At 41.1% G+C, this 25090-nt stretch overlaps 1 protein-coding gene across 2 annotated transcripts; it reads left to right on the forward strand.

The window, feature by feature from the left end:
* The first annotated feature begins 8716 nt into the window (after window positions 1–8716).
* On the forward strand, window positions 8717–22259 carry AQP4 (aquaporin 4). 2 transcript variants are annotated; one of them, XM_071554629.1, is made up of 5 exons: window positions 8717–9113; window positions 13280–13694; window positions 14612–14776; window positions 15125–15205; window positions 17810–22259. In XM_071554629.1, exons 1-5 carry the CDS (start codon window positions 9040–9042, stop codon window positions 18086–18088), a joined length of 1014 nt encoding a protein of 337 aa, XP_071410730.1. In that variant the 5' UTR covers window positions 8717–9039; the 3' UTR covers window positions 18089–22259. The 2 variants fall into 2 exon arrangements, with proteins under 2 accessions (XP_071410730.1, XP_071410731.1); XM_071554630.1 differs by lacking the exon at window positions 8717–9113 and adding an exon at window positions 9123–9283.
* Window positions 22260–25090: the final 2831 nt, after the last annotated feature.

Consider the following 25090-nt stretch of genomic DNA (forward strand, 5'->3'; position numbering starts at 1 on the left):
GCTACAGTTTCTCAGGTATACCGTTGATTCTTTGAAGCAATGCACTTGGGATCAGGGTGATCTTTTAAGAATAAACTAGTAGTTTCTGACATTGGATGGCAATATTGCATTGTGAGACTGTGTGGAAATGCCCTTTTGTGCCTTTTGTACCAAAAAGGCTCAGTTTAGAAGTCAAAAATAATTTTTGAAGAGACCATTCTGCAAACTCCACCCTGCAACACTGAGGATCAGACTATGTCGTTTTCCATCCCCTCTCACATCCCAAGAACTGGCCATGCTGCAGTGGGAGCCTCACTGGTAATGGTGCTGGTGAGGCGTGTAGCTGAAAAGAATCCCTTTCACTGGTGTGTTGGTTCTGCTGCGCTGCTGGTAAGACAAATGTGCTCACGTCAGTGAAGTATGCAGGGTGACACTGAAAATGAGATAGGTATTGATGATGTTAAGCTTATACAAAAGGGGAGAGATGAAACCACAAACCCCACAGAAATTTCCCTTTCTTTGTGTGCATTCTTAAAAAGGTATATCGATTTTTATCAGAGGTCAGACTGTTTGGGCCTGGAGAGGTGTCATAGGATCACAGAATGGTTTAGGTTGGAAGGGCACCTTGAAGATCATCTAGTTCCAGGCCCCCTGCCTTGAAGTTGCAGCTCCCCTGCCTTGAAGTTCCAACCCCCCTCCCTTGGGGTTTATGATCAGCCATATTTATCTCCTTTGTAGCCACTAATTTAGTACAATACCTGTCTTCACAAAAACCGTTTTCTCCACAAAACTCATGAAATTTTATGTAAATAGCAGGGTTATCTAGCCAAAACATGGATGCAAAACTAAAGATGACTGGTAAGTTTAAAGAGATGAGCCATAAAGAATGGTCTCAGGCTGGTTTCTCTGTATTAATAAGTCTGCAAACAAGTAAAAAAAAATTTATCACCCAAATCTTCTGGAATAATTTTTTTTAGTTACTTGCACAGCACATTGCTTTTTTCCTTCAGTTGACTTGATGCAGCTTGCCAATCTCTGAGTGCCTGTAGAAGACAGTCATGGAGGTTAGAATAGAAAACAATGCTTAGAAATGAACCTAAGATGTGAAAGGAGCATAAAGCAGAAAAGCCCTGTGGCCCTGTGTTTGATTTCATCCAGGCTCAGCAGATTGCATCTGCCACTCGCACTCCATATCTGTGGGGTGCCAATGCCTGCACGTACTCAACAAGAGCTATGGGCCCAAAAAACTGCTTTCTATGGCTGCATGTGTTCCCAGAAAAAGCTCACTGGAGTTCAGTAGCTGAAGCCAAAGCATTGTTAGCTGCTCAGTTCTCATATGCTCACCATCCTATTGTCCCCACACCTATCCAGTGGCTTTAAGCTGGTGTCAGTAAAGCTGAAGACAGAAGCAAGAAGTGTTTGTTTCTTTGTATTAATCTCTATTATCTTTGTTGATAGTTCAGCCAAGACAAGATTCTCCAAAAGCAGTCCAGTATCTGCCATAAAAGAGACTGAAAATCTCCAATTGCCATTTCCAAGTTTGGTACCTGTCTCTTAGTCCAGTAAAAGGCAGCACCTGTATCACAAGTTACAAGGCTAGATCTGCTGGGGGTTTTTCCAAGCTGTAAACAGGAAAATCCACCAGAAATAAAAATACTGTTCTGCAAAGAATTTTGGAAAAAACAAAACAAAACAAAACAAAACATGCTGTCAGGTTTTCTTTAGAAGCTTATGGACAAAAAAGCTTGGATTTATAAATACTCACAGTCAGACCTTCCATTCATTTAGTTCAATGAAAGATGAACCTCTGTACAGAAAAAGGATCAACATCTTCACATTTATGGCCCAAGTTTCTAGCTTTTAGAAGGTATTAATGTTGAGAGGGAAGATAACCCTATAAAATAGATAGTATTAAGACAATAATTACTATAGTAATCTACAAAGATAATCTGAATTATCTGAAACAAAGTTGGCTTTCTCAGAACATCCTGCCCATTCAAGGCATATGTTTCCATTAGTTACATAAATACTATGAATATAAAGCTATATATGTATTATATGAGGCAGTTAAATCCCTCCCTGACACCTGATCCCGTCAGATCTCAGAAGCTGATCAGGGTCAGCCCCAGTTAGTACTTGGATGGGAGACCTCCTGGGAATACCGGGGGCTGTAGGTTCTAATTCCAAGAACTTCACTGTCACTGTCCAAGCTCGCTCAGCTGTGGCAGATGAACCTTAGGAGTTAAACGGTGGGGCCAGTTCTGCATACGCTGTGCCTCACCTAAAAAATCCACTGCACAGGCTCGAAGGACACACCCATGTGGGTAGAGCCCTTCCCAAATCTTCATTCGTGAAGCCAAGCCATGATGATGATGTATTACATATGTTATCATTATATTATATACAAAAGATGGCTTGGACAAAGAACGTATTCCCATTACTTCGCCACACATGAAATATACTACATCACTAAGGTTCAGCCTTGCCAAAGAAAAAAAAAAAGAAAAACCAACCGAGAACAGATTTCATTTTTAAAATTACGCAGTGGTTGATAGAGGTAGTTGTACAAAGCAGTGTGTTTCAGTGCTTCTAGAGACTTTACTGCCATACTAAGTTATATTTGTTTAAAGCATTACCACAGTATGTTATCCATAGAACAGCAAATGGATTCAGACCTGGGTGACAGATCTTTGAAAGTACTTAATATACTAATGATGGCAGCTGTTGGGAGATCTGAAAGGATCACTGTGAGGCCTCATGTGCTTTAGGGTTTTCTTCAGTGGGTAAATCTGGAAATAAATATAGAATCACTACCAGTACAGTTTGGACATGACTTAAATTAGTAGGCTGAGAAAAGGATGTCCAAACACAGCAGATTGGATTGCACTCTAGTGTGATCCCTATCAGACAGAATGTCTGCAAAATTGCATGCCTCAGAGTGAAACAAGACTGATCTACACAATGTGGGCTATATCCCCAGAAGGTCTGAGGAGTTATTGTGGAGAACCAAGGAAGAAGGTTTCCTTAATGCAATGCTGTGGCAAGAATAGCTAATTCAATTCCCAGGTGTGCTGCAAGAAATGCCTTTACTTCAGAATAGGCCTTTGGGGAGACTGGTATTAAAAATGCATTTTAAAACGCATGTAGTGAAGGCACAAACAAGAGCTGAAAAAAGAGTTAGTGAATTTTCTTTAGAGGGAAAGACTCTTAAGAGCTCAGTCTGCTTATCAAAAGGACGATGAAGAGATGAATTGCTCACATTATATGAGTATCCTCATGGGGAGACAGTAGAAGTACAAGAGGCTTTTTAATCTGGGAGAGAACAGCATAATAAGAAGCAGCATATGGCAGATAAATTCATAAAAACTCAGTTTGGAGACAAAGGCCATTTTCGGTGATGAAAATTATTAGTCTTGGGAATAAGCGACCAAGGGAATGGGTGGATTTTCCATCCTATGAGTTTTCAAATCTGAGCAAGGGTGTTTTTGTAAAATATATTTAACAAAATATAAGTCACTGAACTCAGGAAATGTGTCTTGAGGTAAAGTGTAATGGTCTATGATATATGATGTTAAATAGAAAATGTTATGTAACTATGTAGTCTTGCACTCCACGATTCTTTGACTGAGCTTCACATCTGTAGGAAACTGAAGCGGTGGTGAGGGAAGAGGCTGAGCACTTCAAGCTGAGGAGCATAGAAACAACAGCAGTACTGTAAGCAAGAGCAACTCGGACTGGTCATTAAAGCATGGCTGGATATTACAGAGTGTGTAACAGTGATGTATAGTGAGCGCTATATTTTCTGTGGCTGATAAAATCTGTGAGTGCTTAACCAAATTTCAGTGTCTCACCTAGCAAAGTTTGATGAATCTGTGGTCCCACTGCCTAAGACTACACCGCCCTCAGCACACAGACCACCAGTATGATGCACTGTTTTTCTCTCCTGGCACATGCAGAGCTTACTGCACCCTGCTCTGTGCTGCTGTATGTCATTGCCTTCCTCCACAAGAAAGCTGACTTCTCCATTTCCAGTTGACCTGGAACTCTTCCCCTACCTCTCATGTGCCCCCATGAGTGCCCAGTTCATCAAATCCTGGCTGCCTGTGCCACTGATTCAGCTATTTGCTACTGACATTGGGGCAGGAAGGGAGAGAAAGGATTTGTTTTGGTTTTTTTCCCCCAGCAAAGGGCCTGTCCAAGCCATGTTCAAATTAAATTATTTCTAAAGATGAAAAGCCTTCAGGTGGTTCCTGTACCACCTAGTTCTTAATTTTGCTTTTCCAATGGTAATTGCAGCCTATTGAGGTGGGGAAGAAGGCAAAGGGAAAAGCAGTCAATCCAAATTGTCTTGTGAGGGAGGTAATTGAGCAGGACTAAGGAAGCTCAGCAGTCATTTAAGTGCACAGCTTCTTGTAAATCCTTTCTGAAAAGCCTGAATGAATCCCCCAAATGAATGGCCATTTTGTCCCTTTTAGTTCTCCTTCTCTAGCACAGAACTCAATGTTCAGCTTGTGGACAGACAGATTCCACAATAAATAGAGAAGGAGAGTAAAACTAAACCCACTGGAGCCTGGCCAGCAGCAATGTCAAATCTCTTGACTGATTTCCCAGGGAATTCTTGCTCTAAATGTCAGGAGAACATAGCCCTGCAGCAAAACCTGGACCAGACTGATACCACGGCGTGACAAAATGAATGACCTAAGTAACAAGATTACACTGCAGGAAAATTAAAACTTCAGAAATGTGCAAAGATCATGTTTCAGTAAGCGGTGTTTTATGTAAGATCCTTTTAGTAGACAAAGCTTAACCCAAACTTCTAAAACATAAATTAGTGAGGGGAGGGGAATTTATTAACAGCAACAGAGTGAAACTTTCTATCACTCAGAAAAAAAAAAAGGCTGAGAATTTCTGCAAGCATCAAGGGTTTCTGAAAGTCTCACAGCCTGCTCTCAAACACTCTTGTTGACAGGAGCCAAGGAAGGTCAAAGGAATTTGGTCTCCTAGGAGTCTAAAACAGCAACTAAGTCCTCCATTGCTCAGGCACTTCTAAAATCCTCCTGGAACCTCCCCTGCCAGGAACAGCAAGAGTCCCTTTCATTGTGGTTACCTAAAACCACTCATGCCCATGGGGCTGGCAAGAGCCTAAACAGCTTGGGGATTTTTGATCCTCCATCAGCAGTAGCTGAGACTGGCTGGTGGGTTCAAGATCTGTTGAAAAGGGCAGGAACACCCAGAACAAAGAGAAAGGAAGAGAGAGAGAGAGAACAGGCATGTGAGCCTCATTGCTTTTGGAAACTAACAGCCTGAAGTGGTGCTGAGAGGAGTCGAGTGAGTTGAGGAGCTTAACTACAGCAACATAAGGGAGGGAAGTCCAGATCCACTGGGTACAAAAGGAAAAGGACTAAGACACTGAGAAAACACACAGTGCTTCCAAATTATATTACTTTTTTAGGCTTTGGTCTTTTTTTTTTCTCTGCTTCAGTCTTCTCTGACAAACCTCACAGTCTGACAGATTTGCCCGGGATGGATATCCATGAGACTTGCAACAGAAGCAAAGGAACTTTTCCCACACTGCTATGCAATGAGGTGGTAGAAGCTAGTGCTGGGAGTTTTTCTGCCTCCCTCTAATATTGTTTTAGCTGGAACTAGCTGTTTGCACATTCCTCTCCAACTTTGGCAGTGTGCCCTCTCCTCCATAACCGACCAAACTGAAATCCCGGATCCAGCACGCTTCGACTGTCTGGGAAGTTCTTGTTCCAAATTGGGATGTCTTACATGTTGGAGCATCTCTTCATGATGGCTTGTGTTCCTACGGAGATCTTTAATTCATGATGCCCTAGAAATTACTGTAGGAACTCAGACTTGATGTTCAGTGAAGGAGAAGCAGAGGCAGAGCAAGATTCCTCTGCACATTCCCCCTGCTTTGAAATGGATTGAGTTTTAACACCATCTTTAAATTTTTCATAATATTCTTTTGTATGTTATTTCCTTAACTATGTCGAGTGCAGGAGCAATTTCATTGTCGGACAGAAGTCCAAAGTAAGTTAACTCAGGTTTTATAAGATGAAAATATGCATTTAAAAAACCCCACAACAACAACAACAAAAAAAAAAAGGGCAAAAAAAGGCAAAAAAACCCCAACAAAACAAACAAACAAAAAAGAACTTATGTGCTCCCATCTCCCAACACTGACAAATTTATCCCTGGACAAACCAGGGCAGCTTTCCTCTGATTTTCAGTGCCATCTCAAGGGATGTTTTCCTTACCTTCTGTGCTTTCAACAGAACATAGTTTGTTTGATCAGAGCTGGCACTGTGCAGTTTGCTCCAGGTTTGTGCCCAAAGCATTGCCTTTCTCTGTTTTATGTGGCCACAACCTTTGTGTAATCCTCTAGAAGATTTATCACAATAAGAATGGTAGCAGTGACAGAAGCTATTAATGTTTTGGCTTCTCCATGTGGCAGTGATCTGCTCTATAGACCAAAAAGAACAGATATATGCTATCTGCAAGAAAAGGAAAAGCAAATACTGCTTTTGCTAAGTATATTTTGTTTGTGAACAAACAACCATGCAAAAGGAGCAGAGATCAAAGTGTGCGAAAGAACAAGTGTGTTTTCAGGGCAAAGCTATGAAAGCAAACTCAGCTCTGATTTGAAACAACCAGATACAAAACTTGAAAGAAAGTTGAGGTTTGTACGAGTGCCTTTTGCAACTTTTGGAACAACAGAAGATAGGATTTGTATGACCGAAGTAGCCATGGTGTCAAAGGCTGAAATAATCAGATAATCACTTCACCAAATGCAGATGGGAAAAGGTGTGGCATGTTCAAGGCACATCAAGGGAAGCCAGAGGTGTTTGAAAAAAAGCACTTTAAAAAGAGCTTTTTGTACAGCAATTCCTGGCAAACAGGGAAGAGAGATAAAAGAATCTTATGCAGACAAATATCCTACCTGAAATCCTTTCATTGTAAGTGACTCCTCCTACATCCTTGACAGAAAAAGTTGGTCTATGTGTGTATGTAGTGAATGATGGCCCTATGTCAATAAGACAGTGTTAGGACTGGAAGTTTCTGAAATAGCTGTAGCAGATTGTGAAGGGCATATATTGAAAAACCAGGCACACCAGAGGTAAAAACAGAGATGTGCAATGATGACTGTAAGCTCAAGACATAAGCAAATGAAGTAAAGCTTGAAAACAAGAAAACATCAAGCCTGTAGTTCCTCTTTTGCCATCAAATTGTGTATATCTCTTGGGGAAGAGCAAGCAAAATTGGGAGAAACATCTACATTTATACTCGATGGTAACTTGCACTTGCCATAAACTGGTAAACATCTAACACACAAGCACGACTTTTTTATTATGTGTGCAAATTTGTCCAGGGTATCCTGAATTAATGATGTTATGCATTATACTTGCTTTTCACTGCTGTAAATTATAATCTACAATCTCCTAGCAGAAGCTAAGAGGGAACTTCATGTCCATGGTTTCCATACCCAGAGTAGTTCAGATCTAGCACTGTTTTCTTGTGGTCAGAAGGATTATCTGGTACAATGTATCTTGTACTGTAGGGGCTGACAGTGTGTGTAGATCTCATAAGGTCTGAGGTAACTGACGAATGCACCCTTAAGGACCAGAGAGCCACCTGTAGAATGTGTAATACCTTGTAACCAGTAGAATGTTTCCATGTATGTTAGGTGAACTAACTAGCAAATAGTGTGCTGGCATGTTATATAAAAGACTAGATAAAAGTGAAGCTGTAACTAAAGTCCTTTGTCTTCCGTGTAAGCCTTCTGATCAAACTGCTGCCTGAGTTGTCTCTGCCTCCTCTGACCGCCACAAATCTACCTTACCCCGACATTGTACAGGCAGGCTGATCATGCCAAACTTTGATTTTTCAGTGTTGCCGCACTAGATGCATGGCAGTAGATGTAGTTTAACCTCATTTTACTCTTGAACATGTCCCTTAGAATGTTTTCTAAATGACTTATGCACATATTCTTCTACTTCTTGCAAAGGTCTAAGCCAGTGGATAAAAAGGATTTTATAGGTACTTTGTTCCATTTTCACCCATGTCTTCTTCAAGTGACAGTTTCTTGTGTTCTGTAATGAAATAGTTGTGCCTAGGAGCTTAGACATCTTTAGCGGTTTTTCTTATTACATGAAGAGCTGTTTTTTTCATTGAACTGTTTTCATGGTGTAGAGGCATGGGGTAAGGACCTTGTGAATTTCAACAGACAGCATCATGGTCTAATTTAAAGTCTTTTCCAGTGGCCTCCATTTGGCATTTCACACTAGGTAAACTTTGTTGAATTTAGCAACTTCAATAAAACACAATATAGGAAGAATATAAAGCTATTAGAGGGAATCCAAAGGAGGGCTGCAAAGACAGTAAAGGGTATGGAGGGGGAAGCTGAGTGCAGAGTGGGTGAGGTCACTAGGCTTGCTTCAGCCTGGGGAAAAGGAGACCAAGGGGAGACCTCATCACGGTCTAGAGCTTCTTCACGAGAGGAAGCAGAGGGGCAAGTACCAATCTCTTCTCCATGGTGACCAATGATAGCACCCAAGGGAATGGCATGAAGCTGCGTCAGGGGGCATTTATGTTGGATATTAGGAAGAGGTTCTTCACCCAGAGGGTGATTGGGCACTGAAATAGGCTCCCCAGGGAATGGTCACAGTATCAGAGTTCAAGAAGCATTTGGTCAATGCTCTCAGGCACATGATGGCATTCTTGGGGCTGTCCCCGTGCAGAGCCAGGAGTTGGACTAGGTCCTTGTGGGTGCCTTCCAACACAAGATATTCTATGAGTCTATGATTTTGTAACCAACAGAGTTCTAGTAAAGTACTAATAGGCATTTTAGATGGATAAAGCTCCCTGGCTGCAGAGCTGCTAGGGCTTTTTTTCTCCTTCAATACAGTGAGTGGCAAAGAAACTGGGAAACCTTTGAGTCCTTTCCATTGCCGGGCAGTCCAGCGCCGCGGGAGCACAGTGGGCTCGCTTCGGCCCTGGCCGCTTCTTTCTGACCGGCAGCCGCGACCCCCCTGCATTGCTCTGCACGGGCACATGACCACAAGCGACCCGCAGCCGGAGCTGCGGCGGCCGTGCTTCGAGTGCCCCGCGCCCGCCCGGCGCAGCAGGTAGGGAGCGCGGCGGCGGCAGCAGCACGGTCGGGAGCCGTCCCTCCCCCGCCCTGCGCCCCGGCCCCGGCCCCGGCCCCAGCCCCGTAGCCGGGCCCGCCCCGGGCCCCGCTGCTCACCCGCGCCCGCCGGGGAGGCATGAGCGACGGAGCGGCCGCTGTGCGCCTCGGGTGAGTGCGCGGCCCCCGCGGGGCGCAGAGGGGGGGAAGGCAGGCGGCGGGCGGGGACAGCTCCCCGAGACCAAAGATGACTTTAGAGGAAAGCTTCGGGGAGCGGGGTGCGCGGCTGCGGGAGGGGCGCCCCGTCTCCGCACCTAAGTAGAGCCCCAGTTGTCCGGCCCCCGGGAGGAGTGCGCAGCCGGGCCAGGGGCTCCGGGTTGTCTTTCTTCTGGGTTTTGCAGCGAGGGATGGCAGGCAGAGCACCGGGCTCCCGCTTCCCGAAGGCACAAAGGGTCGTTCTCGAGTTTTAAAACCAGAGGTGCGAAGAGGGCAGAAACCCCCGCTCATTTTCCCCAAGCTAAAACTTTCTTCTGCTGTCCACTTGCGCTCCTGCAATGGAGAGTCGTGTTTGCGGAAAGCCCAAGTCCCGCACAGCTAAAAAGCTGTAGTGCTGGGCTCCCGAGGCTCCCCACCTCCTGTAGATAGATGGCCAAGTCAGTCTTGCACTTAACAGTGTGTTGGAAAATGAGGCAAAATGGTTACAAGCAACGCCTGCGATGGTGCATTTGTTTTTCAACAGTAGCCTGTCTCCTCCCTGCCCCAAAAGCTGGCCGTCGGGGGCCCGTCGTCCATTGGAGCCGCAGCCGGCGGCGCCAGCACAGGTCGGGCAGTGTGGGAGTTTGCTGCGGAGATGCGACTGTAAATAGCCACCACACACACAGAACTTGTGTGTGACAGTAGTGTCGTGTGGAATGGCTGGCTGCAGGCCCACATCCAGGCTGTGGGCTCTGCTCTTTGAAATTATATTAGCTAGAAAAGGAAGAATTTTTCAAATACTGTTTGACTTTTGTGTTGAAGCCTTTGTTATGATTTACATTGTTACAGCTTTGAAGCCATAATCATGCCTGCAGCCCTGCTGGCACCACAAAACCCACCTATCAGACTCAATTCACTGTGTAATCTTGTCATCCAGACCAGAGAATTTCAAGTGTGGCTACACGTAAAAGTAATGTGTGACCATAACTTGAAAGTGGCTTTCTGTTGTATTTTGGATTTATCTAAGGAAACCATGAACAACAACTACTCTAAAAAAAACTGGTTTGCGACTTTGAAGGCAAATCCTAGCTGCTGGAAAGTCCCATTTTATTTTCAGACCGGTCACAGCCATCACTTTGTCTCATCTCAGACCTTTAACTAAATGCTGAAAAAATAGCAGATGTTGGAGATGGTGTCAATTTCTAAGTTGCTGATAGCCTTTGGATTTAAGTGAAAACCTGTACTCAGGGCTCAAATGTAGTATTAAGCTTTTATAAAAACATTTATAGGAGGTTTTGCTGTCAGGAAGTAAGGTGCACAGTTTGAAATAAAAATTCGACCCTGAAAACTGGGCATTTTGCTGGGTGTTGAAATCATAGAAAAACAGACTGCTTCAGAAAAAACATGTATAGATTAAAAATAGATGTTTTGATCATTAGCTGTCAAAGCCTGACTGAAAATGTAGTTCTATGTAGGATGATGTTCTAGAAAAACAGAAACTTTATGATGATGAGCAAGTTTCTGTGTTTGAAGCTTTTGACTTGCATGCAGTTTTCTGCATTTTCAGGGCTGCAAATAGTATTGACTAAATTGACTGGATGTAGTCTCAGCTGGAGAAGCATTATGAGATTTGTTAAGTAGTAGCATCCTTCCAGTCAGGCCCATCAGATGAGCTGAAGATGTGATCCTCCACATCCTCCCTATCTCTGTCTTACACGTGTGGGCATGTGCACACACACGCACTCTTAATGTATTTTTCCAAAATGTTCCACAAATAGTGAAGAGCCAACTGCATGATTTTAATGCCAAATACAAGCACCTTTTGCTATCTACTTCCCAGGATGAAGGTGTAGAATTAATATGTAGATTTCACTGTTCTATGCTTACAAAAAGAGATGGTCAGGCACACTTGAATAAAGACATGAGGAGTCACCATTACCCCTCTCTCCTATGCTCTATAAGCCTACATTCCCCTCATAGTGCCCTTGGTGGTTGAAAATTTTCCAAAACCCTTGAATATAACACCAGGGTTTGTATTTTGCTCAGGGAAATCCAGGTTGCATCCTGTCTGAGCTGGGGGGTGAAAGGGTAAAGGAGTGCTACTTCCCTTGTCTGTGCATTCATGTTTCTTTTCCATGGGCTTCACAATATGCATCATCCCTATATTAAATGTTCACCTGAAACATACAACTTTTCTCAGTATGGATATAGCACCTAGTGTTATCAGGTCACTAAGATAAATTATTAGTGAGGAAGTAGTAAGGGTGTCAGAGGTAAGCTCTGAAGTTTCAGCACGAATCTAGGCATAGGGTTCAAAAGTAAGGACAACCAAATACCTATGAACTTCAGCTTTGAGGGAGGCAATGATTTTGGGGTCAGTTTGAACAAAAAGTCTAGTCTAGATGGTTGGTCATTAACTGACTGTTAATGCGAGATCTTACAAAAACATCTTTCCATTTGTCCTGAGTTTGACCCAAAATCAGAAGATTTGGGGTATGACTTTATTCTCTTTTGAGGTTCTGGCTTCACTTCTCTAGTAGAGCAAGTCCTGCTCAGGTGTTTTAGATCACTTCACAAGCACCTTACAACAGCCATTTGTAGGAGATAATGTAATTCTTGTTGTAATCTGAGAGTTTAGAGAACTGAATGGCCTATCCAAAATACAGAGTAAATTAGTGTAGGAAATGAGTCAGGGAAACAACTTACTTGCTCCAGTCACAAGATTAAATTGTTTTTCCCTAACTCACTGGAACTGTTAAGAAATTCAAGGGCCATTCCTCTTACAATAACTTGAAAAGGGCAGACATGCCTTTTATACTTCTTTCTGATGTAACTGGTATTAAATATGCATTATAGCTTAGTTACCTTAGATAACTGAGCATAAATTCATCCATCTTCAATGGAAATTCTGTTCCCAAATGTAGCAACTGACTAATCTTTCTTTTGTTTTCTGCTTTTTTGGATGGGTTGGAGGTTTTTTGCATTTGTTTTTAGAGAAGAATCTTGTTAGCATTCCTTAGAAACTCATTAAAATGCTTCCCTTTTGGCTTATTCTCCTAATTTATTAATATCACAAATAACTTTTCTTTGGTGACCCACTTTCATAGGTATCTGAACGTCTCGCAAAATTGTAACTCACCAGGAAGGCAGTGTAGACTGATAAATAGCATCCCCAGACAGGGAGAAAAAACAAGACACTCCTTTCTTTGCCATGCAGAGTTCTACACACCACACATACAGAAAATATTGCTCTATTTCCCCGCTCACTTGTCACCATTAGCCCAAAAGAAAGCACTTTATTGATTGCACAATTGATTTAAAGGTCAGAATGTAGGATTGCATCTATTCTTCTGCCTGAATTCAATTTTCACCCTACATCCACAGTGAAGAAACTGCTTTTTGCATAAATATAATTTGAAATAGTGGTCTGTGTGAGTGTTCAAGCAAATAGACTTTCTCTTCTAGCTCCCAGGGCAATCTCCCAACACTATGCTATCATCAAAACCATTAGGCTTTGACTAAGTTACTACTTTTTATTGAATTATGTTACCTGCTTTGTGGAAAGTACAGATTTGCATAGAAAAAGAGGATACTCACTAATTTAATGAACATGACGATCATCAGGCCACTAGAAGTAGTAGAGCTATACAGCCTCTAAATCAAAAAGAGGTCAGCTAGCATAGAAGAATACACTTATTTTCATAATCATTTCAAAAGATACAGAGATTGCTTTTTTGGGAGCTGAAACTATACAAGACAGAATTGTGTCAAGAAGTGATTAATTAGTGTCCTGCAGACACTCCAACACTGGTCATGTTTTAAGGACAGACTTCTCTAAGAGTGTAGTCTGTGGTTGTCCAGCCCAAAGATACTCAGTGTTGCTGCCTTCTCTCCAAAGTCTGCTGAATAGCAGCCTCTAACAGGAGAGCAAGAGGCATTTGGTGACTTCTGATGATTTGTTTTGCTTTTCAGTAAGTGTGGACGTCTGTGTAAGTGTGAGAGAATTATGGTGGCGTTTAAAGGAGTCTGGACTCAGCCCTTCTGGAAGGCCGTTTCGGCAGAATTTTTGGCCATGCTCATTTTTGTCCTCCTCAGCCTTGGCTCCACAATCAACTGGGGTGGAGCAGAGAAGCCCTTGCCTGTAGACATGGTCCTTATCTCTCTCTGCTTTGGACTCAGCATTGCAACCATGGTGCAGTGCTTTGGACACATCAGTGGAGGCCACATTAACCCTGCCGTGACCGTGGCAATGGTCTGCACGAGGAAGATCAGTCTCGCCAAGTCCATCTTCTACATTCTTGCCCAGTGCCTGGGAGCCATCGTGGGCGCAGGCATCCTTTACCTTGTCACACCTCCAAGCGTGGTAGGAGGCCTGGGAGTCACTGCGGTAATCATTTCTCCTCTGGCTCTTGGACTAGACTAGCATAGATCCTAAGAAAATATAATCAGTGTCACACACAATGAAGAGAGCTCCAATAGATATTTTAAGAGCTTGCTGGTTTATTTACATCTAGACAGGGCTTAAAGCTCTCCTTCGGATAGATTTATGCAGTGTACTATCAATAGCTGTTCTTTTTATAGAACTTCTCTTTCCTAGAACTTCCCCAAATCTGATGACAGCAGGTAATGTTAATTTACATAAAAAATTTAAATAATATATGCATGAAATGCCATTTTTATATGGGCTGGGGAGGGGGGAAATTAATTCCATGCTGTTAGGATGGGGATTGAGAAAACATCAATTTAAATTGACATACTTTTGAAATAGATTGTGGCTTAGATTTCAGCTTTGTTCTAAACTAATAAGGAGTGCCATCAGTTAGCCCTGTTGCAGGACTTATTAAAAATGCACTTGAGTCGCACACTGCTTAATTTTTAATTGAAATTTAAATTAATTAAGTCAGGGCTAATTAATGAATTTATAATTGAATAGTAAATTACAGTGCTCTCAAGAAAAAAATGGTGAAAGGGAAGTGCAGCATTTGCAAATCCCTGTGTAAAATAAACTATACTTCTGCAGTCTAACTTTGAAGTTCTTGTTGAATGTTACTGTCAAGCCTTCTGTTCTCAGTCCAGCAGTGATTTTCCATAGCTCTCAAAATAAGAAAACATTTTAAAGTTAAAATAAAAAAGAGGGAGGAAAGTGGAGAGTGAGGAATCTGTACCTCTAAAAGTTCATTGTTGGCTTTTACTCTGTAACATTTAGAAATACTATTCACTGAAATATAATTAATGTATGTGATGGGTTTCTGTTTTATGAAATCACCTTTTCTTAATTTCTGGTGTTTCTTTCCCTTCTTCCAGGTACATGGAGATCTTTCTGCTGGGCATGGACTCCTGGTGGAGTTGATAATTACATTCCAGCTGGTTTTTACTATTTTTGCTAGCTGTGATTCAAAACGAAGTGATGTCACTGGTTCAGTAGCTCTAGCAATTGGATTTTCTGTTGCAATTGGACATTTATTTGCTGTAAGTTAATGATTTCTCATTAAAAAATAGACCCCTTTACCCTTTATGACTACTTCAGAAGTAAATGGAAACTTTTGTGACCTTTAGAGCTGTTATAGCTATATAGCTGCTATATTCTTTATGGTTCCATGCCAAAACTCTGGAGTCGCAGGAGTGTCCCTTGGGTAGGGTGTTGCACTAGAACTTTTCTGACTGATTATATGATGACCTCATTAACTTTATAAGACTCAGGAGAGTGATGATACCCACTATCAAGATGACAAGCCACACAAAACCAGGGTGTCCCATAGAAATCAAATCACTACCTTCAAGACTTTAGTAACAAATAACATTTTCTCTCTGCTTTAGATCAATTACACTGGTGCCAGTATGAACCCTGCTCGATCATTTGGACCTGCTGTCATCATGGGGAGATGGGAAAACCAATGGGTAACTCTTCTTTCCTGATTCCTTCACCATAGCAACAAACAGCAATCAGAACTTTTCGTACATCATTTCCTTTAAGTTATCTCTCCCAGTATGTCCCATAGAGACCATCACCAAGGAAGGCAGGCACTGACCTGCCCCAAGCTTAGGTGTCATCATGCTCCTCACCTAGGTCTGTAGTGCAGCATGCAGCATGTTGGAATACCATCTTACGGTTGAGGGGCCATTTTGTGGAGGTAGTAACTCGGGTAAAAAGGAAACCATACAAAAACAAAACCAAGAAAAAAGTATTGCAGTGAGACTGCAAGAATTAAACTGCTGGAAAGAAAAATCTTCCAAGGCATAGTGCAAACCCCGCTGGTCATGCTGGTGAACAGTTACAGAAGTAATTTTGTTGTCTTTACCTTTCATTTGGTTCTGCAGCAAATAGGGGAGCTGTATAAAAGTGAGAGGAGGAATCCTCGGTATTGTGGTTCCTGGGGTACAACTTGCCTCAGCATATGCCTGCAGTGAGAGATGAAGAGGTTGCAGTCTGGTCTTTGCAGACCAGACCAGATATTACCTGCTTCACTTTGAAAGCATCAGCTTAACTGCAAGCAGTTTTGCATGAAACAATGGCATAATAAGACTGTGAATGATGCAGTCATTTTCTACAGCATCCCCCTATCCAACTTATTAAAAACCATTTCACATTTTATAAGCGGAAGATAGATCTCAGCTCAACCTCACCTAATTATAAAGAGGGAAAGCACTTCTAGGGACACTTTCAATGTTAACAGGAAGAGCTGCATATTACAGTACATGTAAGAATTTTCTTGATTTTTAAAGTATGAAGCCCACATTGCTCTCACAGCAGCTAATAACACAAATAGTATTGTCTTCAGGCCCTAAGGCTCCAATTCTGCAAACACGATACCATGTGTAACTTTGTTCCCAAGAGTTATCCTATTGAGGCAGATTTACCCAGTTTTCAGTGAATGGCTTGTTCATATGAAAAACTGCTGTAGTTTTTTCACAAGATTAATTATCCATACTCTGACGAAGCCTGCAGTTTATAACTAAAGCTATAAACAATAAACAAATGTACCATAGAGAAACTTGTAGGAGAAGCTTAGTTACTGTCCTGGCCAATTGAAAAGACAGCCATTTCTCCTCCTCCAGAGCAGTGACATTGGCTTGCCATTGACAGAAGCCTGTGGGCTTTGGCACCTGCTAATGTTACCAAATGATTGTATGTCATGTTGAAATACATAGGTACCTACAAAGTTGTGTTATGTTCATTGTATTTGCTTATTCAAATCATATTATCAGGTAGTTGACTACCTGTTGTATTCCATAGGATTAGAAACTGAATTTGGATTATTTTGGAAACATGAGTCTGAAATAGTGGAGTAGAACTGCTTGTGTATACACTAGGAAGGGTTTTGTTTTCTTGAAAGTTCATTGTCATTTGGTTGAAAATGCAGAAAGAAAATCGCTTTTCTACAGCAGTGTTTTATTTGTGTGTCTTCTTGCAAACAGTCCATATATGTGATCTGAAACTGGCAATGAGCCATGAAGAGTTGGAGGAGGCCTCTTGTGAAGAGATGGATCAATGAAACTTGACAAAATTATTTCACTTTGACGATCTGGGGCTGCTTCTCAATCTTCTTACTGTGGCTAGTTTAAAAACAAAGCTATGCCAGAACAACAACCTGTTGAAAGTGATTACACACATGTATTTGACATACATGACTCCAACAGGTTATGTGGCCTTTTTTGTCTCAAGAAATGTTATAGCTATCCTTGGTTCAAATGAGGAGGATGAAGAACCTGTACTTTTCTCTAATTGGACAAGTTTAAAAAAATTATTTAAATTTCCCATAAAAAGTGGGGAAAAAGACTGGTTTCTATTAACAGGAGTAGGTACAGCAGCCATAGAGAATGCCCATGTGTCTGTTTGTGGCAGGTGTCCACTGACGCTCAGCAAGTCTGCCCCAGAAAATTGGTAACCAGATGTGTAGATTGGAATCATTTTCAGGCATCAGGGAAGTAGTAAATGTACCTCACTGACATATCAGTGTAGGTTCCTTTTCTTTGCTCCACAGGATCCACTGCCTGGTGATTCTCTAAACAGTGACATGACAGGAGTTTTTAGGAAAGAGACGTGCCCAGGGATGTGGGGTGTTTTAGATGACTGGATGCAAGGTGACTATGGTGTATTTCTGAAAGGGCTGAAATAGCTGTGAGACACTGTGATAAGACAGAAAGACAAATTAAAAAATACCTGAGACTAATGCCATTATCAAGAGTTTGCGTTTTGAACTACTTCCTATATGATTTTAGAGCAATCATTTGTGCTGAGCTCCAAGTCATCTATGAAACCTATTGCAGTTACACTTCTCTGACTCATAAACTAGTATGATGGCAAATATCATTCTGGTTCGTGAAAGCCAGGGAGCAGTGTGACCATGCATTTCTGCAAAGCTGATTTTAATACTTGGGCCAGGGCATTTTGCAAAAAGCTTTCTGGGTAAATTGTGTACCACCTTGCTTTTTTCTGAGACCATGTCTTCTTTATTTGCTCTAGAGCTTAACGTCTGTTGTTTTTTCACCTCTTTTTTGCAGGTATATTGGGTGGGACCAATAATAGGAGCAGTTCTTGCTGGTGCTCTTTATGAGTACGTCTATTGCCCAGACGTTGAACTCAAGCGCCGTTTCAAAGATGTTTTTGGTAAGGCTACCCAACCTTCCAAAGGGAAGTACATTGAGGTGGACGATAACAGGAGCCATGTAGAGACCGATGACCTGATCCTGAAGCCTGGCATAGTTCATGTGATTGATATTGACAGGGGTGAGGACAAGAAGGGAAGAGATCCATCCAGTGAGGTGTTGTCATCTGTATGACTAGCAAGAAGCACTGAAAGCAGAGAGCAGCCTGCTAGCACATCCACAGATATCCTTCCACCTATTAAAGAAACAGATCTCCTCTAGACTGAGCATCTACCACTTCTTGAAAGGTATGGTGTGGGCAGCTGCATGGAGTGATGTCACCAAACTATACGCCTGCTCAGTTGGAAGATTAGGACTTTTCTGTAATTAGGATTCCCCATCTATTATTCCAAATTAAGACTTTTTCCTAGTATTTTCCTTTCTTTCTTTCTGGAGCACCCCCAAAGTCAAAAAAAAAGAGATGAAAACATTCTCCTTTAATAAATCAGTCAATAGTGACATAAAGATAGAGATGTTTAACATTCAGATTGACAGTTAAGACATATCAGGAAATGCCTATAGACATGAAGACCTACTTATCAGATTGTTCTTCTGACACTTAATTGGCTGTTGTCAGCTCCCATTATAACATCTTACCCACTAAGCATTCTCTGCAAGGTTCAGGGACAGCACCAGCAGTGTTTAAGACTTTTGTCCGCAGTCAAGCAAAGGAGTGTTTTTTCCACTCGTGTACATCACTGTTTCCTTGCAAACTACCTCGGAAAAAATGATCCTTTAGTAGGTTTAAAAAAAAATCCATCAACCCTTTAAATTTCACTCACATGATTTGCCATATAAATACATTAGCTTCATCTCCACGAGTAAATATGCTGAAAATGGAATGTTGAAGTATATGGTAATAAGGTCGCAAAGCATTTGACTGTACTTTATTTTCCCTCTTGTCATTGTCTATCTGGTGAAACACTCTCCTGGGGTTTGACTATTGACCGTTTAGTGTTAGCAGCCTCTCAAGGTCATGCAAAGAATATAAAGGCTTTCCTGTTACTTAATAATTCAAATAAGAGATACCAGAAGAAAAGAAGGCATATCTGTTTTCAGTGCACTTGTTCAAATACACATTTCTGTGTTAATTTATATAAACTAAAGGTTTAAATTACTTACCTATTTTCTTACAAGATGGTTTGAGATATGGATTTTTTAATGTATTAGTAATGTAGAGGGGTTTTAACTTTTAACTGTATTGAGGCACTGCTTGGGAAATACTTTTTTTATAACAGATGATAAAAACATGACTGCTTCTGGCTTTCTGTTGTAACTGATGCCTGACTATTTCAGTGGGATCTGTGCTTGTTCCAGTGTTCATATAGTCTTAATTACACCTCTAGCAAAGTTTTCTTTATCTGTTGTTAGGAAAAGATGCAAGCACTTGTAGGGTATTTTAGGGGTAAAGGTACATGAAATATGTTCAGTAAACAGTCTTTCCCTTACGGAGTTATTTTGACAGACATAATCACCCCAGCAGAACATTTCTGTAAAGCTGTTACTGACTTACTGCTTTTGTTTCTGATCAGTGGCTTTGAGTTTTATGATATGCAGCTGCAAAGCAGTAAGAAGCATGGTATTATTACTGTAATTTTAAATTGAAAGGCTACTCTCCTGCCTATTTAGCAATAAGAGAGGATAAATGGTATTAGTCCTGACTATACGCTGTATTAGCCTTTTCTGTTCTTTGACATACTCTGTATGCAATCTTTATTACAGGGAATTAGATGTTTCTAATGAGACAATAAACCACTGCAACCCTCAAATCTGGGCACTATGATCTAAGGGCAAATTTATCCCTGCTTGCAGCACTGTATAGTCCCAGCATGTCCTACTGTAGTCTTTTCCCTTGACCCAACAACAGCCCTACTCCTGACACATGAGCCCTCCCTCCAGACATGCTTCCTGTCACATACCTGTTGCAGCATCAAAGCAGCGGCTGCCTGTCGAGTCTAGTGAAACAGCTGATACTTGTCCTTAGCTGTGCCTCGACACAGGAACAGCCTCACAGTTCAAGGGCATGAGCATGGCTGGGAACCTGCAACAAACAATGTCAAATCACAGAGAAGAGCTCCCTCCCACAGCAAGGACAAGTCTGAGGAAGGGCAACACAGATGTGGTGTTAGACCTCTGTTCAGATGGGTAAATACCATGCTAAATAGATTCAATGAGAAGTTGAGAACTTGCTGGGGAGATTTTGTCTAGGCATTTTGTTTGGCCTTTTTTTTTAATAGTTCAAATGCTGTACTTGTTAAAGGGACATTTTGCTTAAACCTTTTGCATGACTTACCAAGTAAAGAGCAATACATATAGAACTGGTGGATTTTTAAGCAAAGGTTTGCATTTTTGTATTTAAAGACACTCTTTAATTTGTGATTTTTGCATGGTACTGTGTTATTTAAATAAGAAACTGTGATTTGTTTTGTGTTCAAGGGTCCTTTACACAAATTACTTGATGTGTGTTTTCCTCACCCAGCCTGATTCTGCTGCTGAGGTGGGCATAATGTGAGCATAACACCAACCACCTCTCTTAGGAGGATCTTCTTCTGTGAAACACACTGTATTAATGAACTGTGTCACTCATATCCAGTCCCAGGAGAACTCTCTCAGAGAGTACTGGATATAAGATCCTGAGACTTCTGAAAAGATCAGGGAACAGAAGGAAAGAAATAGAGACCACTAGACAGTAAAGGATGATGCCATGCCTATCAGACATTAGCAGGAAAGCAAGGTGTGGTAGGTGTGCTCCTGTTCCCACAGAATGAGACTTGTGGAGGAGTTTGTGGTTGAGTACGGTGGAAATGATCCTGAGCTTTTCTGGGACCTTGTGGCTTCTGTCATGCACTTCACTGTGGTTTTTTTTCTAAAATCAGAAGGTCTCAGCAAGTTACTTAATTTTGGAAGAAGATGCATTTAACTTGAGGTTTATGACTCATCCTAAAGTAAATCCTTAGGAGTATCTGTCATCAGAGGTGGTTTTGCCACACCACAAGAGACCAGCATTTATAAAAGGGAACATCACTCTTCAACATCTCTTAGGACTTGAGCTAGCTTTGACACAGGAATATGTACCCCTCTAAATTGCTTTGCAATGGTATCATCACTGTACAGCAATCACATTTGGTTAAATAATAGACTAGCATGGCATTTTTATGGATTTGAAATACTTTTGCTTTAGTATTATTTTAAGGAATGTACTTTGGTACTGTTTGAGTGAGATTTATGTTCTAAAGCTCTTCAGCTCTAAATTGCACCTCATAAGATAACTTGGTGTCCTCTTGAAGCATTTCTTGTGATGGGAATTGTCTTTTGTTTATGATGGTGGATGGATAGCACCGGAAGTCGAACAGGTCTGTCATCATTCTGGGCTCCGAAAAAAAAATGGATGAGGCTCACTCCTCCATGGTGGCTTAATTGTTTTCAATGCTCTATTTGCACTTTAACAAATGCATTCATAATATTAAATCACTGGGTTTCAGAAAAGAAAGCAGAGAAGCTAGGTGTGGTTCTGTTGAGGCACACAAACACCTTTTAGGTTGTGTGAATTCTAAGGAGTTTATCACCCAAATTCTAACTATTCTCTGGGAAAAAAAAAAAAAGAAAAAAGGAACCCTGCAGCATTTGGGTTGTCATCATCACCCTTCTCCTGTTGAAGTGTTTGGGAGCTGTATCTTTTATTCTTTCAGTGGAAGCAGGAGTGAGACTCATCTCATGCAATGCTCAGGCTTGTCACGTGTATTTGCATACCCACTTTTCAAAATGTGCTTTATTTCTGATTATTAGTAACTGCCACAGTCTGTGCTTAAAAGGCTAGATAGCCATCAAATTTCTACCTTTCTAGTGCTTGATGGCAGAACAGTTGCTGCTGTGCTCTGCAATGTCTTAGCTGTAATCTGTTTAACACATTTGGGATATAATATACCATCCAGTATTTTTTATCTAAATAAAATATGTGATAATTTGCATTGTGAGCCTTTCTTTTCAAGGTGAAAGGTGAAAACACCATGCACAATTTTTTGTGTCTTAGTTCAGCCTGTGTGTGTCTGAATTTCTCAAGGACTTACTAAAGAGACAAGATGTAAATATAGACTGAAGTATTTGCTACCCATTTCTCTAAATTATACTGTTGCAGACTGAAATTTAGGACAAATGAGGTAAAGTAAACTGTGTACATGGATTTTTTCACAAAACTGCTTATTGTTTAAATGCTTAGTCACCATATCAGAACTAATGTTACAGGACTTAAAATTTCTGTATGTAACTTTTGGAGTAATCTACTGAAAAATAAAGTAATACATGATTATCTCGTTCTCACGTTTTCTGCTGAATCTCACATTACTCTTGAAAATAAATTATTTTGGGGAAAACAAAAAATATGCGATTATTGGAAACATTTAATAATTCTAAAGCTCAGAACCGAAATGTAAGGAAAAACCCCAAATCCAACCACTAGAACATGTCTAAGAGGAGTCTGGAAGGGTGTGCAACTGAGAATGAATGATTTACTATGAACAAATATACAACAGGGAAGAGAGGTGCTTGTGCAGGGGATATAATATCTTTAAGGAAATGAGCTAAACTAATTAAAAATTATGCAGGTATACTGTCGTGGTTTAAGCCTAGCTGGCAACTAAGCACCACACAGCTGCTCACTCACCTCCCCACCTCACCCCAGTGGAATGAGGAGGAGAATCAAAAGTATAACTTGCAGGTTAAGATAAGAACAGTTTAATAAAAAAAAAGAAAAAACCCAGGGTGTTATCAGCATTACTTTCATACTAAATTGGAAACACAGCACTGTACCGGCTACTACTCGGGGTGTTATCAGCATTACTCTCATACTAAATTGGAAACACAGCACTGTGCCGGCTACTACAAAGAAATTAGATCTATCCCAGCTGAAACCAGAACGTATATTGTATATCAGTAGTTTTGCCAGATGGGTTAAAAACTCACAGGGCTCATGAGGAGCTAAGGTTTTGAAAAGTGATAGAAATGATACTGACACTGAAGACTGCTTTTGCTAAAGCATGACTTGTGAGACCAAGTTTTTATGAGGAACTTCAGCAATGGAAAACAGGTCCTGTAGCATCTGCATTTCTAGTTGTCTAGCTCTTTGCTTGGAATGTAACGTTCAGCTCCTATGACATGAATGGAGGTAAATTAGGATCCTGAAAATGACTAATATGAAAACCCATCACCTGGGATAGCATCTAATCAGTGGGAATGGCTGAGAGTAGACTTACACCTGAGATTCACCCCTTGGCAGTGCTTCAGCTTTTGCCTTCAGCTTCTTCATATCCAAGCTGCAGAGGCACCTTGCGAGAGGCTTAGGGGAGTATATGGCTCTGTGTGTTGCATATAACTTACTACACAGATGATTTGTGCCTTACTGAAACAAGTTCCCAAGGGAACTTAGGCAGAACTAGTAAAATTATTTTGGGGTCACAACCACAAAAGGAAGGAGCCACTCTGACATTTTGATACACACATAAAACAGGAATATAGGTGTCTGGAGACACAAACATTTAGTGCTGGAGCAGTCTGCAGTGTTAAGATGAAGATGGGTCTTGGGAAGAACAAGAAAGCAACAATGCGGGTAAAGGGGGATCTTTGTAGTATGCCTCTTACCCAGTGGTTACTGGCACCATAGCATCACTTACAGGATAAAAACATGGTCTCAGTTGTATGAGGATGTACATGTAAGCTTTTGGATCACATCTGAGCTATCAAATGGGAACAGCTGAGCTGTGCTGAGTGAGTGATGTCCTTACTCTAAACTTCACTGGTAGGACTGGATTCAGCAGCAACAACTACAAACAGGAACTGTGACCTGGTCATCTGCTTAAAAAGAGAACTTGGAGAGAAGATATTTCCAATATCAGCTTCTTTTTAAACACTCTTTTGGCTTTAGACTCCTTTATCTGTTGCAGATTGTAGTGTATTGAAAATGTTATACACTGCTTTATTTATATCAGACTGATAACTGTTATCTTGGCTAATTATTTCTTTTGACCTTTTTTGCCTCATTAGAAAAACAATCCTTACAAGTACAAACACTGGCATAATCTCACTAAAAAAGCTATCACAATGTTGTTTGGAAAGGCAAAAGGAGCTTATATTATTTGTCTGTCACCTTGCCGTGTGTGATAGGAAGAGACAGAGGTTTTCTGCACGTGTGCCTGACAAACAAGGGTTCTCTACTGTTATGCTCCATTCAGGCACAGCAATGACCTTCCTATGATGTTTTATCCCTATTTCCTCTTTGATATGAATCTTTATAAAAAGTTCTGGACTTCACAATAAGTCTAAAAGTTCATACTAATAGATATGCATTTATTAAAATGTGCACGTGCATAAATGTTCACATACATTCGTGTGAAAGATGCAGAGATGCACAGCATTTGCGCAGGGATTGAGTTTACTTCTTCCCAGCAGTGGACAAGATCAGTGGGTAAAACTGGGGGAGATCAGCTGCCATTTGAGATTGCTGCATGCCCCACTGGGATTCTAATGACTTGGTCATTTATTTCTACTTATTTCTGAGCCATATGGCTTTCAGCTTGAAGTGGGGTCATGGCCATCTCCTACTGCCATGGAACCAGTTGGATTCTACTGCTCTTCCTACCGAGGTTCATTTGCCACAAGGCTTTTTTTTTTCCCCACATTTGTACCATTTAAAAATTGACTGCCTTAGACATTTTGGAACTTTCTAGCATGAGAAATATTTTAACATTATTCCACTCTACATTACAGTTAACTCCATTTATTCTGTAGCATTTTTTTCTTTACTTTAGAACAACCAATCTCGGGTCATTGGCGATTTATTCATTCTTCCTCAAAAATTTCCTTTGATAATTCCTAGGGATATCTCTGTTATTCTGTTCCAGTGTTTATTTCCATTTGCGTGGTATCTCAGTGCCTAGCTGCCTTGTGGTCCCATATTCAGAAAGGAATGGATGCATCTTTTGTTTTGTTTTGCCTTTCCAGCTGAATGAGCTCATCAGAGCTGGAATGAGATGATTTAGTCTCTAGATTCTCCTCCTGTGAGCTTCTTCAAGCTGCTACTGCTACTTTGTACTTGGGGCAACTTTTTCTAGTCAGCAGAAGAGTTACCCTAGAAGAGGGACCATT

The sequence above is a fragment of the Pithys albifrons genome, chromosome 4 (genome assembly GCF_047495875.1).
Source record: "Pithys albifrons albifrons isolate INPA30051 chromosome 4, PitAlb_v1, whole genome shotgun sequence".
Taxonomy (NCBI): Eukaryota; Metazoa; Chordata; class Aves; order Passeriformes; family Thamnophilidae; genus Pithys; species Pithys albifrons.